The sequence below is a fragment of the Mytilus californianus genome, unplaced genomic scaffold (genome assembly GCF_021869535.1).
Source record: "Mytilus californianus isolate M0D057914Y unplaced genomic scaffold, xbMytCali1.0.p SCAF_9, whole genome shotgun sequence".
Taxonomy (NCBI): Eukaryota; Metazoa; Mollusca; class Bivalvia; order Mytilida; family Mytilidae; genus Mytilus; species Mytilus californianus.
The window spans coordinates 32,708,669-32,728,610 of NW_026262745.1; the positions used below are offsets into that span (position 1 = coordinate 32,708,669).

Sequence of the window (19,942 nt, forward strand, 5' to 3'; positions counted from 1 at the left end):
CTGTCTACAAATGTTCAAGTTAACCATATGTGAAATGACAATTCTATTTGTTTCCTTAATTCACATTCCCAAATTAAACAAAAGTTTCAATATATATATTATTTGATGCACCAGTCGTTGAAATATATCATTTCGTTTGAATTAGGTGATAGACATATTATTGTTTTGCATAGTTTGTTCTTATGTGGTACCGTTACACCACTGTCCTAGGTTAGGGGGAGGGTTTGGTGCCAACAAACTAGTTTAACCTTGCCATATTCTGTATGTGCCTGACCCAAGTCAGGAGCCTGTAATTCAGTGGTTGTCGTTTGTTGCTGTTTATCATATTTGGTTTTCGGTCATTATTTTGTACATAAATCAGGCCGTTAGTGTTCTCGTTTGAATTGTTTTACATTTGTCATTTTGGGGCCTTTTATATTGCTGACTATACGGTATGGGTTTAACTCATTGTTGAAGTCCGTACGGTGACCTATAGTTGTTAATTTCAATGTCATTTGGTCTCTCGTTGAGAGTTGTCTCATTGGCAATCATACCACATCTTCTTACTTTTATATAGACACCAAAGGTAATTCTTGATTCTGAGTGTTCAATATTCACATTTCTGTTCATCTGCAACTCTAAATATATTAAACCTTATTGGAATGCATGCTAATTGCAAACGCTCAGATTTTTAATGGTGCATTGTACTAGTAATTGATTTTGGTTACTATATTAGCTGCATTATGTCACAAACATTGCACCAGGTTGCCATTAAGTCTTGTGGCAAAACTCAGAAATTTTTTCAAGTGTAAACAGGACTTGGCAACATTATACGGCCTTTATTAAAATTTCTTTTCTTACCACTCTGCTGCATAACAAGACATTCCCGCCGTACATATAATTAATCATGAATTTTAATCAGCTTTAAAATGCATATAAAATCATGTAAAGAACCGGGCTTGTTACTTTCGAACATAAGCTGAAAGAATAAGTTAGATAGAGAAAAGGGTGGCCATTGTTTACATTGGGTAGACACATGCTTTTTAAAAGACTATTTTCGGCGATTTCTTCGATGATATTGACTGCAGCTGCATGTTAAACTCGGCTTATCTTTCGGTTTTATTGACTATACATAGATTTGGACAGACCGGTTTTTTACTAACACAGATTGGCCATTTTCTTCAGTAAAAACGCGCTTAAATACCTTTGTAGATATATATATATATATATATATATATACGCTCTGTAAGTACAGAATCACAAACCAGCAATTAGCATAATAGATATTAGGATGGTGCATGGAAAAGTAGAGAAGGGAAAATAGACTATATGAAAAAAAGAGAAATAAGATACCAATGGAGCAATCATAAGGCATAATAAGATCAATAAAACAGTCAATACTAAGGTCAAAAAGAAAAAAAAACTGACATAAAGACAAGCAACTCCAAAGCAAATGTAAATTCAGAAACTATTGCATGCATTTATTGTTGTGATTTTTGGAGAATGAACAAAAATGCGAATTTAATTATTGCGATTTCATGAGAATCTGCAGATATCAGAATGCGAGTTCTTATAATTGCGATACTCACTAAGTCGCATTATTCGCAATGATAAAAACCTCGCAATAATTTCTGAATTTACATGCATGGACTCGTTATAATGTATCAGTACTCCGTGCATATATTAGACTAGGCGCTATATCCAGGATATCATTAACCATCAATATTACCTCCGAAAACGACCAACGGTCGAATCACCCGATATTAACTTAAACAAAAATATAAAAAGACAGACAAGCACGTACAATCGATTTTTTGTGGGCCAAATCATCCAACAGAATGATTATTACAGTTGTCACCCCTTTTTCATTTTTCAATGATGACTTTCTTTTCTTTTTTAATAACTGAACAGGCTTAGCACATGCAAAACAATAGTTCCAGATAAGAATCAAAATAAGAGGTGACATGAATACGGATTCAAATGATGTTGAATTATTGACTTGCAATATAAAAATAAGGAGATGTGGTATGATTGCCAATGAGACAACTATTAACCAAAGTTCAAATGAAGTGGATGTCAGCAATTATAGGCAACCGTACGGGCTTCAACAATGAGAAAAACCCGTACCGTATAGTCGGCTATAAAAGGCCCCGACATGAAAAATATGAAATAATTCAATTAAGAAAAATAACGGCCTAATTTATAATAAAATAATTTCCGAATAACAAACATGACAGACATGAACCAACGACAACCACTGAACTACAGGCTCCTGAATTGGGACAGGCACATAAAGCATATGGCAGGGTTAAACATGTTTATGAGCGCTCAACCATCCCCCTAACCTGGGACAGAGGTGTAACAGCACAACATATAACTAACTATAAAAATTAGTTGAAAAAGGCTTAACTGATCAGATCGATGCAAAGCAGAAAACATCAAACAAAAAACACAGATCGGACGAGGTAGGGTATTTATCCATCCCTCATCCCTACCACCAAAAGGACACTAAGTACAGATCTGAGAGTACTCGCAGTTACTGATAGCTAGTTCAAAGCCAATAACAACTAATAAAAAAATCATGTATCCAAGACTAAAATATCAATCAGTATACACATTCAACATCCAATGGATTTAGTGTAAAGACGTCAATAACAGTCAGAGAAAAACATGACCTTGTGCAATGCCAAAATAAAGGTATCGACAGATTGTAGTACCGTCAAAGTGCATATGTGTATAACAAAACTATTTAGTTTGATTCTAATTTACTGATAACAAAATGCAAGCCAATAATACATCAGCGATGTTTTGTTTTTTTTCTTTTTTTGACAAAATTTAACCAAACTGACTGTAAACACACAAATTATTTGAATTATCTGTTTTTATAAATGTTTTAAACAAAAATTTGTGCTTTTTACAAAATTGTAGATAATTTCCCTTTAAAGGAAACTGGATTTTTTTTTAAACGGATATATATATGTATATCCCAATTATTTTTTTAATAATATCTATAAGTATATGAATACAAGGGAACTTTGATAAAATCATTCATAATGAAAAACAATGATAAATTGTAACTGCTATTCTGTCACCATATGAAATGAACATTTTAAAAACAACCACATAATTCAAAACAGTTTATAGTCTCGAAAAGCTGTTAAAGGATTCAACAGATACGATTATAGCATCACCTTGTTCCACATAGTGGTAAAACCTGGGTTAACATACCATTTACCACTAGATCAGGAAATATGTGCACCATGTGAGAAATGAGAGATTTTTATCAGTTTTCCTTCAGTTAACTGTAAATTATTTTTTGTATTTGTTTTGCCAATGTAGTTGAAATTTTAAATATAACACTGTATCTGTTATTTTCTGTTTTTTTAAATTAATTCCTCATAGTATCAATTCTTGAATATTCACGTTGCAGGTGATACATTACTATGCCTGGTGAATTTAACCTTATGTAATTCAAAAGAAAAACATATAAGGTAGATATCTCCATTATCCCGTAATCATTTCAAAATAACCTGATTTATTTAAATGTCCATGTTCTGACGACACAAAACAAAAATGTAAAATACTTTATTCAGAGTTGACTTTTAAGTCATTCGTTATATTGACTCTGCTATGTATCTGGGTTTTATTTACTATGGAGTTTTAGTATATTTGTATGAACTTCTTTGATGTATGGTAAGTATGTTGATAAGTATGGATTTAATTTAGTTATCTCCAAAATGTTTAATGGAATCGACTGTTGATCCATTGATCTATCGATGAAATAAATGGTAAGTCAAAATTATTTAAAATTGAAAAATACATTGAACACGTTACCATATTTGTTATAAATTGTATGAATTTGTCTTAAAGTATAACATGTAAGAAATGAAAAAAAAAATAGATACACGTCAATGCTATCTGCTAAACCGAAAGTAAAAGGTACCCTAAAAAAGTCTATTTCATACCTTTTTCAATAAACGTATTGTCATATCAAACATTTAAATTCTTTATGAAAATAAGAAGATGTGGTATGACTGCCAATGAGACACCTATCCACCAGAGTTCAAATAAAAACGTTCTTTGTATAATAAGGTCATTTTGTTCAACCAAGGCAAAGAATCTGTGAGCAATCATACCATGTCTACAGACGTAGATGGCAGATGGCTTTTATTTTTACATATGGCTATTGCTAAGTACTTTAGGTCCTTGTGGGTCACATTGCTCTTCACCTGTTTGGGTTCTTTTTCATCCTTGGTTTTCAAACATTCGGATTTGAGCGTTTCCAATGAAAGTAAATCCAAAAAAGAGCTTCTGATGCATAAAGTTAATAAAGTATTATTTTCATTTTTTATGTACACCTGAAAACATGAAAAAAATAGCTTGAGAGGCAAAGTACTTCCTATTGGCAAAGAGTATAACTTTAGACCATAAAAGTAACACCGATATATATATATATAAATACCTGCATGCATTTTGTATCGTCCTAATGCTAGAAAATATAAATGACACTTTATAAATGTTGGTGCGTGTGGAGCGCGTTTCTGGATTTACTTTTTTCAGGTTCGCTCAAATCCAAATTTGAGAAGCCAGGGACAACCACAAAAATGCTCTCAAAATACACAAAAAATAATTTTTAAACGCTCAATTTCGGACGCATGAAATTTATAACGTGTTGTTTATATTTTTTACATCACTGGGTCGATACGTGTGCTGGTGGACTATCAGTCCCGAAGGTCTCATCAGCTGAGTAGTGAGAACTTCGGTACTGACATGAGTTACAACAAACCATTCTTAAATTGTCCGTTTATAAATTTTGAAATTATACAGAAACTAAGGTTCCAACTCTCTCCGGCAAAGTTGGCCTTTGATGGATTTGGCTATTTTTAGGTCCTTTTTAGTTATATAGCTCTTCAACTGTTTCGGTTTTATTTTCATCTTTGGCTTTCAAATATTCGACTTTGAGCGTTCCTGTTGAAGGTAAATCCAGAAAAGCGCTTCGGACGCATGAAATTTATAACGTGTTGTTTTCATTTTTTAGTTTTCTTGTTGTATGACTTTATTGGTTAACTTTTTTGAATATACATAATACATTTTATTGATACGATGTGTAATGCATAAATGGAGACTATAAAATGGCTTTGTTGGGAATACATCATCAGATAAAAGATAAAACCTTAAACAGATACACGACACACCTCATACACGTTAAATTTTACGATTGAGTAAATTATAAGGAACATATAGAATACAATTAAGTTTTATTTATTCTGTTTAAAATTTTTCAGACGGTTGTTATTTAAATGTCTATGAATTGACATTATTTCAGTCTAAGTTAACATTTTATAGTTTTTTCATTAAATCGTAATCTTTTTTTTACCGAAATATGTCAGTGTGTTTTAGCAGAAATATTATCTGAGCAAAATCAATCTGATAAAAATCAAGCAGATCGTTATTTTCTCTCCAATTACTTTTCGTATTGTCACTGGGGTAAACGTTTAATGATTCCAAAGAAGCATCGTCCTGAACATCCATGAAATATTTGCCACGGGACGTTAAACAAACAACAATCAATCAATCCAAAGATGTACCGAAAAATAACCAATTCAAACAGGAAAGGCTCGTATATTGCTGTTTATCATTTTGTGTGTTTTTTTTTCATGGAAACAGTATTTTCATTTTAAAGAAAATCAAACAAGATAGGTGTTCTGTCTTCTTTATGATTGTATTCCTCATTTGTTTCGATCTAACACTACTCTCAATATTCTTTGTTCTTTGATAACAAACATTCTTATGAGAAATTATAGGTAAGCATAGTAAAGCTACTTTTAAGTCCACATTAAAAAAATATATTCATGAAGTGAAAAAGAAGCACGTTTTTTCTTTAGTATGTATATTCTAGTGAAAATAAGGAGATGTGGTATAATTGCCAATGAGACAACTGGCCATTAAAGGGCAAATAAAGGACGTGGATGTAAGAAACTTAGTCAACATACGTCAGCATGAACAAATCCATGAAATAAAAGACCCCCGCATAAAAACACATTTTGGCTGCATTAAGTAATAACTAGCATCTTAAACTACATTCGTAGCGAGTTTATTATTATGGGTGTTGAAAAAAAATAGCTAGATAAGTTAATTTATCGTCAGATTGTACGAGTAGTGTCAATATCAAACGTTGAGGGATTATGTCAAGTGGTGTTCGAATGAATCGGTCGTGCCGAATTGAAATAGATCTTGACATCGGTAGCACTTCAAATATTTACCCAAATATTAAAGTGGATTTGATATCAATTGTAAATATCAGCTTTATTAAAATTTCTGAGAGCAATTAATATAAAGTTGAAAAATAAAATGATTTAAATTAGAAAAACCTTGAATTTTGTAAATGGTAAAATAAATTTATGGCATGTTTTCAAATTCAAAATAATATTACATCTGATAATTGATTTCAATATATATTGTACATTAGATATACTATAGGTGTGAGACTTAACCCTTTGTTAATGGAAACAAACCCATTGTCGAAATAAAGGTGAGCAGGTTTACCAATTTATCTTTTACCATCAAATTGCCTATACAAAGTCAAGCTGTGCAAATTTCTGGTATTCTTAAGACCAAGTAACCCTTCAAACTATTCGGCCAATAGATATCGTTATCTCGAAATTATAGGCATTTTGATACCAATTTGTAAATCACCTATTAAAACCACTCAAGAAGAACTACCCATAATAAGCGGAGGGAACACATTACCATTACCACAATCTTTTTCACAATTTAACGTAAGTGTTAATCAATTCGAAATTATATCAATTTTCTTAATTTTCAGACCATGAAATTGTAGATGATTTATTTTAGTGTGTAATTGTAATCACTTTGAGCTTTGGATCGATTGTTGAGATTTAATTCCTGATTTCTAGCAACATACTCTTACTCTATAGTTTTTTTCCAGGAATTGTCAAATAGCGCATATTCTACTATCACCGCAAAAAATGCATGGCTATCGTGTAATTTGATGCAACTCCTCAATCTTAATGTAAGGTTGAAATTCTGATTGGCGTCGATTTACTTGCAATGAATGTCAAACCAAAACATCAGTACAAAATGTTATGACTATTCCATTGTATTCAATGAAAAATCGTCCTGAATATACATGAAATATTTGTAACTAGACGTTAAACAAACATCAATCCATCAATCTTATGCACATTAAATATGAAGGATATATAAATACGCAGTCACGTCCGTTCGGAATACAGACCGTACGTTCAATACTTATTGAAGGTAGTGTGTCACGCTCTCTGCACGTGAATAAACCTTTGCAACACTTCTTGGAGCGTCCGTAGGTGGCATGTTGCAAGGCAAATCTTCTTTCCCTATCCAAAATACTCTTTGTTCTAGTGGCAGTATTAAAGTCCTATTGAATGCATTGTATATTTTGCTATCGCACGGAAATTGCATGAAATATTTGACAATATTAGCAAACAATAATCAATCAGTAAATCTTTCAATTTTAATACAGACAATTTTCGACTAAAATTTAAGTGACTCTCAAGGAATTTTTTATCATTTTTTGTCAATATTGTGCGTACATTTTGAGAGGGAGTGGTGGTTATTTTGCAACCATTTAAATGTGTTGTTATAATTCACTGTACAAGAAACAAAATGTTCCAATGACATTATGTCTATGACTTTACATCATGTTTTGATTTTTATCAAACGAGGGTTTCTTCTTGCTAATTCATTTGCCCTTCATAGCCCATTTTATTCCATTTGACCTATGAATCAACGGAATTTTAATTTTATCAAACAGTGTATTTAAAATTTATGAACATGTCACCTTGATTAACGGTCGTGAATATCAGTTAAAATTTAAATTGATGATTTAAGTTCAATGATCCTTAATTAAAATGCAGATTTAATTACTCGATAGGCCTTGTGTATTGTACGTATTATTCTTAATACATTTTCCGTTAAATTTTATGTAATTCGAACGATCATAGTAAAATAAATCATTTAGAGTAACTAAGAAGACCATATACCTACAAACATTTAGAACTAAAATAAATATTAAGCAAGTAATTGAACTTTAAATCTTTAAAATAAACAGAACTTTACATGAAGAGTAAGTAATATATATAATGAATATGATGATTTTGTTAGGATTTGAGAGGATTTTAGCGACACAATATGTAAATACGGAGATAAAGCTAGCCTAGATGGTAAATCACTTAAATAATTGACGTGTCTTAGGGTTGTTTAGTTACTTGAAAATAACCATAGCACAACAAATTCGAATTTATCAAAAGTTAAGATTAACAAAAACAAATTTAATGACTTTTGCATGGACTTTATTAATCCTTCCTTATAAGTTTTAAAATATATAGGAATTCCCTGTATAATGGGTGTTTATTTCAAATTATTTTAATACGTTATATGGTATTTTTTATATATATAGACCGATACTAAGGGATATCGGATGGACGTACAATAAAGTCAATAAATACATAGACTGTTGTATATTGATTGATAGCTTGTTTGTTTAGTGCACAGTGGAAACTATCATGCTTCATAAGTATGAGAATAACAATAAATGCTATGGTGAAGGTCGACTGACTGGGATGATGGGCGAGAAATTCGAAATTGCTACTGGAAAAAGATTATTTTTGATAAGTTCACGGTAAATATCTTGCTACAGACCAGATACAGATCACAAAGAGGTGTTTATTTAGCGTGCAGAGAAAATATGACACTTTAAATTCACTGTTCGTGGCATCCGATATAACTTCCCAATTATGCACTTACGAATCTAAATGTTTATAAATCCCGCTTAGTCAAATGAGGTACCATGTGTTTTAGTGATTTAGTGAAAAATCCTAGGTGACCATATTAACTTATCCACCCTTGGGATCATAGAGTACTACGAATTAACAAATGTTACATATCTTTATATTAGTTAACATCAGTAAATAAAGCTGGAAAAATTCTTAGAAATGTAAATGACAGGTAAGCATGGGTTCCTTATCCGTACAGTAGCGTAAAGGTTTTGGACGTTGAATAAAAGACTACGGTTAGGTTTGTTACGTTTGGAGGACGTGTTTTTCAACAAACAATCAGCATTCCTATGGGAACCAACTGTGCACCTCTTCTTGCCGACTTGTTCCTTTATTCATATGAAGCTGACTTCATACAGGAACTTCTTAGGAAGAAAGAAAAGAAGTTAACAGTATCCTTTAACTTTACTTTCCGTTATATAGATGATGTTCTCTCAATAAGTAACTCAACAGTTGGTGACTATGTTGAACGCATCTATCCCATTGAACTTGAGATAAAGGATACAACAGATACAGTTAAGTCTGCCTCTTATCTTGACTTACATCTATAAATTGACAATGAGGGTCGGTTGAAAACATAACTTTACGACAAAAAGGATGATTTCGGCTTCCCTATTGTGAACTTTCCATTTCTATGTAGCAACATTCCAGCAGCGCCTGCATACGGAGTATATATCTCCCAGTTGATACGATATTCTAGGGCTTGTATTTCCTATCATGATTTCCTTGATAGAGGGTTGCTGCTCACAAGGAAGCTATTAAACCAATAGTTCAAAGTGGTGAAGTTGAAGTCATCCCTTCGTAAATTTTACGGACGCCATCACGATTTGGTTGACCGTTATAGAATATCCGTTTCAGATGATTGTGGATATGTTCAAATTGTCGTAACTACAAACTCGTTCCCCCTTTTCCCAAGTGTGACCTACCGAATTAGACTTATCACCGGGTTTGTAATAACATGAGCAACACGATGGGTGCCACATGTGGAGAAGGATCTGCTTAACCTTGCGGAGCACCTGAGATCACCCCCAGTTTTTGGTGGGGTTCGTTTTGCCCAGTCTTTAGTTTTCTATGTTGTGTTTTGTGTACTGTTGTTTGTCTGTTGGTCTCTTTTTTTTAGCCATGGCGTTGTCAGTTTATTTTTTACTTTGAATGTCCCTTTGGTATCTTTCGCCTCTCTTTTAGGGATTGGGACCATGGTTCATTTAGATAACTTCATCTCCCTTCTTCGTAATATCAGTATTATATTTTTTGAACGTTCCCAAATGCAGTTTTTCCGTGTGCCTCATAGTATCAGATTTTGCTCTAGAATCTGTGTTGAAAAAAGTATTTGAGATTAGTATTTAGGTTGTTATTATTTAAAGATATGCACTAGATCCCTTTAGGTTTGAGCGTACCCGATGAAGCACGAAATTGACAAACAGTTATTTCCATTTACTAGCACTTGGTCGATACAACTGCTGTTTAACTGTTCGTTACCGAGAGTATCATCAGTTAAGTAGTCATTGTTCGATACCGACATGATTTATAACATATTGTCCGAAAATTCCCTGTTGACAAATTAAGAATTTATTGGAAACTAATTTTCTTTCCACCAGGCAAACTTGAACTTAAATTGAAAAGTAAAATAACCTGGTTTCATAGCTAGCTAAACCTCTTACTTGTATGACAGTCGCATAAAACTCAATTATATTGACAACAATGTGTGAACAAAACAAACAGACATAATAGGTAAAAATGTCAAAAATAGGGATACAGCAGTCAAAATTGTGTTATTATCTTAATCACTATAAAAACAAACAAATATGTCAACAACGAAAAACAAAATGGCATATAGACAAAGCACATAAGCAAGAATGAAAGACAGGAAAAAAAAAAAAAAAATGACAATGGCACAATAACACAATGGCGGGATGTATAAGTACCGAGCCACCCCAAAAGGATACAACCAAAAATGGACTTAACAGTTAAGGTTAATAATTTACAAAGACAAATAAAAGAACACTATAACACGTAATTAAGATGATAAACAACGTCATTACCTAGAATTCATACCTCAAGATCATCATTTATTATTTGTGAAGTTGATACGTTCTTTGACATAACCCTGCATGCTTCATCAACTTTCTGCTCAGACACTGGTGACGTTTATAAAGTATAAAAGCTGCAAGCTCTTGAATTCTGAATGAGTTGGGAAATGTATATCCCATATGCAGGTGAAGTTGGTATATTTCTACTAAGGGAATAGCCTATTCTGTTAGGTCCCTTTTGGTAATATAGTTCCAAACGTTTTTACGTATTTAAACATCCCTGGCTTTCAGTATTTTGGTTTGAGCGTTCCTGATGAAGGTTAATGCATAAAAGCGCATCGGACGCACGTAATTTATAAAGCGTTATTTTCATTTATCCCTGTTTCAAAACACATAATTGTTAAATATTACAGTTGATGGTTTTGTTTTTACAGATCAACAATATAGTATAGGCAGGAGTTACTTTGAGAGGGAAAATGATTAAATTTCAAAAACATTGAAAGATAATTATTGGATTAAAACTTCTAGACCTATATATAAACTGAAATGAAAGTCAGCAAGGAAATGGATGTCAAACAAGAGGAGAAAACTGATAAAACTGACAATGTGGACGATAATGCTAAGACTGTTGGTGAAGAACCACATAACGATAAGTCAGACGAAATAAACAAAAAAATGACAGTTGATAGTAGCGGTAAACTAGTGACTAAAATAAATATTCCAATGCTTGAAGAAGATTTAGGAATTTATGACGATCCAGGTGAATGTGATGGACTATCCGATACAGACATGGTGGAATTAGATCGCCGCGTAAATGAGATGGAAAAAGCTCCAAGAAATAAAACACCTCAGGAAGAAAAGTCAGAACCTACACCAGTTCCAATATTGCGAAAATCTTCACAATTAGGGAACTATAATAACATACGTAACATGCCATCCGGATACAGAGCGGTAGCTAACACCCCTGCAACCCATTCAGAACTAGATATTGATCAAACTAGTGTAACATGGTCTGCACAAAACAAGCAACCGATTGGAGTCTATATTTCTACAAAGCATAGAAAATCTGGAAATAGATTAAAGTTAAGTGCAGCTGGAAGCAGTTTGCTCACCCGAACATCTGATTTCCCGGGAGAATCAAGGTAATCATTTTGTTTATTAATCAATCTGGGCGAAATCGAGGTATTTGACTAGTGGTCCCAGGAGGTATTATTTGGCTTGAGTGTTTATGAGGAAGGTTCATCCAGAAAAGCGCTGCGGACGAACGAAATCTATAAAATGTTATCTTCAGTTACTAGAACTGGGTCGTTTCCACTGCTGGACGAGTATTTGTTCGCGGTGGTATCATCAGCTTAGTAGTCGGTCCTTTATTACTGAGATGCATGATTTATAACATGATCTTAAATTCTTCTTTGATAAATTTAGAGGTTATTAAGAACATTAGGTTTCCACACCCACAGGTAAATTGACTTAGGATGAATTTGGCTATTCTTTTTATGTCCCTTTAAATCAAATATTTCCCCATGTATGCAGGTATTTATACAGAATGTATACTTCAAATTTTTTGTTATAATCTTTTGCTTCAACAATTCAGTTGTTGTAGAATATTTTCAAAGTTTAAGATATGCTTCTTAAAAAGGTGATAACAAACAAACTCACTTCAATTCATGAATAATTCTTTCTGTCCATTTGACATCGTTTTATTCGACTTTTCATCAGATGTCTGTTTACGAAACTTTCTTTACGATGTTTTCTTCTAAATTTCAAGAAGAGTCCATTCTTATTCATCTAGTTGAAATGATACTTAAGTAATTTCTGGATGTTGTACAAGACACATATTAAAAATGAATTCGAGTTATCTCTCTTTATTCTTTAAACTGAACTGAATGTTGCCTGCTTGTTGTGATATGGCTTTATGTTAGCGTCTATGGATATATATTTGATGCATATTCAAGACAAGAACAAGATTGAACAATAAACAAGTAAGGTTGGTTTAGAAAAGTGAGATGATTGGAATGAATGTCGGAAAATTTAAATTGCTGATTGAAAGAGTCAATGTTGGGTAAATCCAAAAATTTGCTTGGCAACAAGTTATCGACAAAATTGGATTGCAGTTGATGATCGAACGAATGATATGTTTTTTTTTCTTAAGTGTTTTTAATTCTTTAATACTGATATTCTTTACAGACGAAAAGAAGGAGTGATACTGTAATTAATTGTACTCAAGAAAATATTTTGACAGGATAAATATCTCTTTGATTCCTTTATTTGTTTGGTCTTTCAACAGTCATGATTTAAGGGACACTGATACTTAAACTTATGTTTGTCTGCAAATGAACGAGAAGGAGGGGGCGGTCATGTGGTTATATTACTAGAAGCGTATAACAAGTGTCCATGAAAGTACGTTCATTATGCAGATGGGCTTGAAATAAAAGTGTAGAAAAGCAACAACAAAATAAACAGCTGCGCCAAGAGCGCATGATACGCCCGTCGCTTTTTCAAAGAATAAAGGTCAATAACTCCTCAGTGTTATATCCTTAATTTATAAAAAACTAAATTTAGGTTGTTTTAACAGATATAAACCAGTCACCTAAGTTTTAATTTTGAGTTATTGACCGAAAACTGGAAAATCACCCCCTTTTTATGAATAAAATCCCATAACTCGGGAAACGTAAAATCTAAAATTTATAAAAATCGAAAGGAAGTTTACGTCAATTGATATAAACAATTCCTCAAAGTTTCATGAAAACTGCTCAAAGAGTTTGAGTTATTGTCCGAAAACTGGAAAATCCCCCTTTATAAGAAAAAAAAAACATAAATCGGAAACGTAAATTCTAAAATTCATAAAAATCGAAAGGGAGCGCACATCAATAGATATAAACAATTCACCAAAGTTTCTTGCAAATTGTTAAAAGTGTTTTTGAATTATTGTCCGAAAACTGAAAAATCTCCTTTTTTAATGAATAAAACCCCATAACTCGGAAACGCAAAATCTAAAATTCATAAAAACCAAAAGGAAGCTCATGTCAATAGATATAAACAATTCACCAAAGTTTCATCCAAATTGGATTAAGCGTTTTTGAGTTATTGTCCGATATGTTGACGACGAACGGACGGACGGACAGACGGACGGACGGAAGGACAACGGTATAGAATAATACGTCCCGTAAATGGGCGAATAAAAAACAAAAAAAAAAAAAAAAAAAAAAAAATGCGTCGGAGAGATAAAACAAAATGAGCCTAAATAGAATAACTAGAAACAACAACACCTACTTGAAATCTATATTGTCTAATGTAGTGGCAACTTTTGCTTTAACACAATTTTGATCATCGAACATAAAAGAAACAAAAAACAAAGTGAAAATTGATATTAAACAAATGAAACTTAGATTCTAGTTCTGAATAGTTACAAATTACTTCAGCTAGAGATTTCCATATAGAACAACAGTTTTATTTCCGTTGTATCTCTTTTCAATTCGTTCTAGATTAAATATAAACTCTCGCTGAAATGAGTTGTATTGGTGGTTTTGAGTACGAAACTTTCATGTACACTATAGCGACATTTTAATAAAAGTAAGATTAACCTTATTTGAAAAGTAGTTTTTTTTTTAAATTTATACTACACGTATGTCACGTTATGATTCTGTAATATTCTAATAACATGGAATACATATTGTATCTCTGGTTATTTATTTCAATAGACCTTTCACGTTTTGATAAATCGATGCAATACCGGTAGTTCCTTGTATAAATTAAAATTCAATTCATAGCATAAATATTTTCCATAGCTTCTAATTTGTATGTATTTGTGAAAAACACGTCTTTTAAAGTTTTCTTTTTCATAAATCAATACGACATGTTAAAATCGATTACTTTAAAAGCTTAAAGGTGTTAGGGTCATCATAGTGTTTGCTTTCCAATAGAATAAAGTGTATAGCGCTGTTTATATGTACAGCTTCTTTATCAATACCCTATTCTGTTATCTTAAAAAGCTACAGCAAATAATACCAAATGATAAAGTCAATAAGTGTGAACTTTTATTTCATAATCCATGTTCCGAATGCCAATAAATGTATTAAGTTTTATAATTCTCAGATAGCATATAGTATATATTACTTTATTTTGATATAATATTCATAAAACGTTGTGAATGTTCAGGAAATATCGACATGAGCAAGAGTCAGGCATTAGGTAAAGGATCTAAAATTGACATATTGGAGGCGAATGCTACGAAAAGGTACGTTTGCAATATTTTCACAAATTATTATGGTACTTTTTATCTTTTCAATGTACTGTGACATAGATTATATATAATTTATCTTACAATTTCAAAAAAAAAATCAGATGGGAAAGGTTCATGACAAGTATTTTTGTTTTCACAGAAAGGTCTTTTTGTTCACGCGTCGTTGTCAATGTAATGGAATTTGATGCGACTGTCATACAAGTGAGAGGTTTAGCGCTATAAGACCAGGTTCGGTCCACCATTTTCTACATGGGAAAATGCCTGTACCAAGTCAGTAATGTGACAGTTGCTGTCCGTTCGTTTGATGGTTTTGTGCTTTTGATTTTGCCATTTGATTAGGGACTTTCCGTTTTGAATTTTCCTCGGAGTTCAGTATTTTTGTGATTTAACTTTTTGATACTATTTGAATCAGGCAGCAGTGGTTTACCAATGTTGCTAGTATCATACATCTTTTAAAAAGATACAAATCAAGATAACAAATAAAACCTGAAGCAAATTGCATGTGAGACTGGGTGCGAAGGAAGATAGGATTATATAAAATCCGCTACAGACAGAATGTTCAACGAATAATACATAAACACAATAAGTGCATTTTGTTTTCTGACTTGGAGTGTGGAAAATTTTGTGTTGATTGAATAAATATAAAAAACTTTGTTCGAACCGCTGCTGTTAACACTGAAACATCATACTTTAGCTGTATTTTTTGTTCATATAACTTCACTGGGTCGATGCCACTTCAGTTTACGAAAAACCAACCTACAGGTCAATATTACTCTAAAACTAGGTACTTTTCAGATTTAAAAATTAAATGTAATTGTTTTAAAACCACTGTGACAAATTTGACCGAAGATGATATGTCTGATCATTTACGTTCTGTTTGAAGCATTTTATTCTTGTAGTTTAGTGTACATGGTTCCCCAACCTTTAAACCTCAAGCATTAGTCAGGCTATTTCAGAAATTAGTGTTTTATTCAATGAAAACTGTATCATGCGTTTATTATATACACGAAGAGAAAAACGTTAACGTTATGCAATCTTTTATTGTTGTATTAAATAAAGGCAATAGTAGTATACCACTGTACAATAGTCATAAATCGATTTAACTGAAACAAATCCGTGTCACAAACCAAAACTGAGGGAAACACATCAACTATAAAAGGAATCAAAACGGAACAACAGAAACACTGAACTGCTACAAAAACAAACGCCAACATACATAGAAACGGACTATGTGATAACAACTGCCATATTCCTGACTTGTTACAGGACATTTTAAGACAAAAATGGTGGGTTGAATCTGGTTTTATTACTAGCCAAACCTCCCACTTATATGACAATATGTGCAATGCGGAAAAGCCGGTTATGAAAAATAGGAGATGTAAGGTAAATGTTCACGGATCGTATATTCGTTTTCAAGTTTCAAGTGTTCTTAACTTTTTTGTACATATGTTTATATATGACCTCTAAATCGGGGAAAAGGTATTGTGATATGAAAAATTTGACTTCTTGTATAAGAAATTGCTAAAAGTTCTTATAAAACCATGGTTGAACACGTCTGTTTATATAAAAGTAATATATGCATTGTCAATTCAGAAAAGGGATTGAGTTGAAGCACATTGGTACATTAATATAAGTGTTATAGCTATTAGTGGACATAAAACGTGTTTTAGTACTATTTAAATCGTTCAAAATAGAGGAGGAAGCAAACAAATGAACAGCCAAAGTCATAAGTCGAAAACGAACCGACAATACCATGGCAAAAAACGACTAAAAGACAATCAACACAACATAGAAAACTAAAGACTGAGTAACACGAACACAACCCAACACCGGGGGTGATCTCGGATGCAAATAAAGAATTACAATGCAGGAAACTTTACACATACAAATGTATATGCTTTTGGAATAACATTTTCACTGATCAGTTTAATTTTTGTCTTACGGATCAGAGATCGTAAAACATAAAAGAATGGTTTGAGGGTATACTCTGATCTACGTAGCATATTTAATCCGGTAGTTAGGAATATAAATAAAGGCAACAGTAGTATACCGCTATTCGAAATTCATAAATCGATTGAGAAAAAAACAAATACGGGTTACAAACTAAAAGTGAGGGAAACACATCAAATATAAGAGGAGAACAACGACACAACAGAAACACAACACTAAAATGCAACACACACAGAAACGAAATATAATATAACAATGGCCATTTTCCTGACTTGGTACAGGACATTTTAAGAAAAAAAAACGATAATAATGATAACGCATGAAAGAATGAGATACCGATTACAGTATATAGAATGCATCCTTAATGATATATAAAACAGATATTTGCTAACGGTCTTAGATAGGGATTTGACAACAACGACATGTCCGTGCCTAAATATGGATATAAAATGTAATAATGTAAAAACTACAAGCCATCGGTAATATATATATTCTAGAATAGTGTGCCAATACGAGATAACACAACATAGGATTTGAACACTAAAAGGTTCTAATACCTCGTGATACCTGTAACAATAGATTAAAACAAAAAGGCGAAAGTATATCTTAATTTATAATGGTAATTTGATGCACATGATTTATATTTTTTGTGTGACATTTTCTAACTGTGCTACATATATATAATGCATAATTAGTTCCGTTTTCATAACGATTAAAACCCTTAAGCCAAGTGTAAAAGTCAAATTTTTATTCACAGATTTAAATCAACGGTGAATAATTATGGGTTAAAGTAAATGAAAATCTTCCCATTCAATATCTTATTTAAATTGTATTACTCGGTGTCCTTAAGAAATGTTGCTAAAATACCTTATATTCTGTCATCTACAATGTATACATGTTTTTATTTGATATCCTAATTTCTCAAAACCATCAGAAAGTCATTATCAGCGGGGACAGCTAAGAAGATATCTGTATATTAAGAAACCTTTGATTTTACGCTTTGTAATCCCAATAGTCTATATACGAGAGTACTGTTTGAGATTTAAATGAAACAAATGTTTGTTTTTTTTGTAACTGAATATCATAGAATAGAGAATGGAAACGAGGAATATACACTGTTACCTTATTATTTGATTTTAACCAAATATTATCTATAATACTTCAAATATTTGTCTAACATACAGGTACTTTCAAATTACGGCTGAAATTGTACAATTTAGAAGTACGTATCGAAAGAAAATTCTAAATGTTAACAGTGGCTGGGTGGATACTTCATATCCTTTCTTTTCTATCATTAGTAAACAAACGATAAAAATGAACCATTTATGAACAATATTTTTCATTGAATATGTTTATAGTAGCGAATCATATAAATATAATTAATATCATAACTTTCAAGATCAATTTATTTTCTGTATGGCGGATCGTATCCGAAACTTGATACTTAATCATAACGGTACGTTTGACAAACTAAAATATTAATAAAATTTGACCTATTAAAACGATTGTTTTTGTCAATAGACAAGTTTTTAACAAACGTGTAAAGATTTTTTAAACCTATCATTATTCAAAATGAAAAGTTCAAAGAAGAAACAGTTCCGAAATTTTAAAGGAATTTGACTATAATTATGTAAATTGCACAAGGTAAGTATATGGTAAATGTTTTTTCTTTCTAAATTTATTGATATTTCCATTGTCATTTTCCTAAATGAGTTTTTTCTGTTTTTTAATTTTCATGGCACTCTTTGTCAGACACAACAGTTACAAAGCAATTTTGTAAAATAAATTGTTCCTTTCATATCATATCTGAGGGCCATAGGGATAGTTTTGTTATATGTAAACATTACGAAAATTAGTCCATTTTTTCTATTTAATTGAAGTGTTATGAAAATCTTTAGTAATGTTGTATATGACTAATTTAAATGTATCGATATGATGGTAATTACCGTAACAATGCAGCTAATATCCAGCATAGTTACTTAACTCTTCAAAGTTGATTTGCAACCAGGATACCCTCACATTCCAATTGTTCCAAAAAGCATTTATGTTTGCTACTGAACAATTTTCAATACAAGTGAAATCCTGTGGAAGAGTTATATGTATATTTGCTTTGTAAATTGTAATTAAATCACGTGATCTCTTAAACATAGAGTTTAGTGGAAATAGGTGCTTTAGTTTAAGTTGCACATAAATCTTCTTTAGTATAAGGATAAATCGGATAAAAAAAATGGCTGCTAGTTCAATGAGTGTACGATTTAGAATTCAAAGTTCGAAATCTCGTCCGTCGAGTTATAAAGTTCCTGGAAATTCTAGACCGTCAAGCTATAGAAGTACAACATCTGTAGGATCGAGGCCTTCGAGCTACAAACGCTGTAACGAAGATAATGATACTGAAACAGAATCACAACAAAGGTCGTTCCTCCGACCTTCAAGTTTTAAAATTATTGAAAGCTTATCTAAAATTCCTTTAGAGGAAAGGACTGTAACTCCATCAACAGATGTTTTCATAGGATCTCGGCCTTCTACTGAATATACACATTCTAGGTAATGAAGCTAGTCTTACGGTTATATTTACTTACAAACATTAACATATTCAACATGTTTAAATAATATTTTCTTCTTTTTTTAATTCACTGAAATTATTTAGGTTTTTATCCATGCTTTGTTTGGATAAAACTGTCATTCTCCTGTGAGCAGAATTTGTTCATAAAAAGTATATAGCTGCTTTTATAGTGAATAACTATAAAGTATAGTATGTTAGTATTCTTCTAACTTTAAAGCTTCTCTGTATCGTAAATGAATAGATCACTTACGTCAGCTAACATGGTAAATTGCCTTGATATTTTACCTAGTTTAGGTGCATTTGTAGTAGTTGTATACTTATGATGGTCAGAAAGGAAAACTTTTTA

At 32.0% G+C, this 19,942-nt stretch overlaps 1 protein-coding gene across 2 annotated transcripts in view; it reads left to right on the forward strand.

The window, feature by feature from the left end:
- Nucleotides 1-3,577: 3,577 nt before the first annotated feature.
- LOC127715085 (uncharacterized) overlaps nt 3,578-19,942 on the forward strand; it is a 35,871-nt gene continuing 19,506 nt past the window's right edge. Inside the window, exons 1-2 of one of the 2 annotated variants that reach the window (XM_052221115.1) lie at nt 3,578-3,672; nt 11,275-11,982. In XM_052221115.1, coding sequence (XP_052077075.1) covers nt 11,387-11,982 — 596 coding nt within the window. In that variant the 5' untranslated portion in view covers nt 3,578-3,672; nt 11,275-11,386. Of the gene's footprint in view, nt 3,673-11,274; nt 11,983-19,245; nt 19,578-19,942 lie in introns of those variants that run through there. The other variant, XM_052221116.1, reaches the window with a different exon arrangement.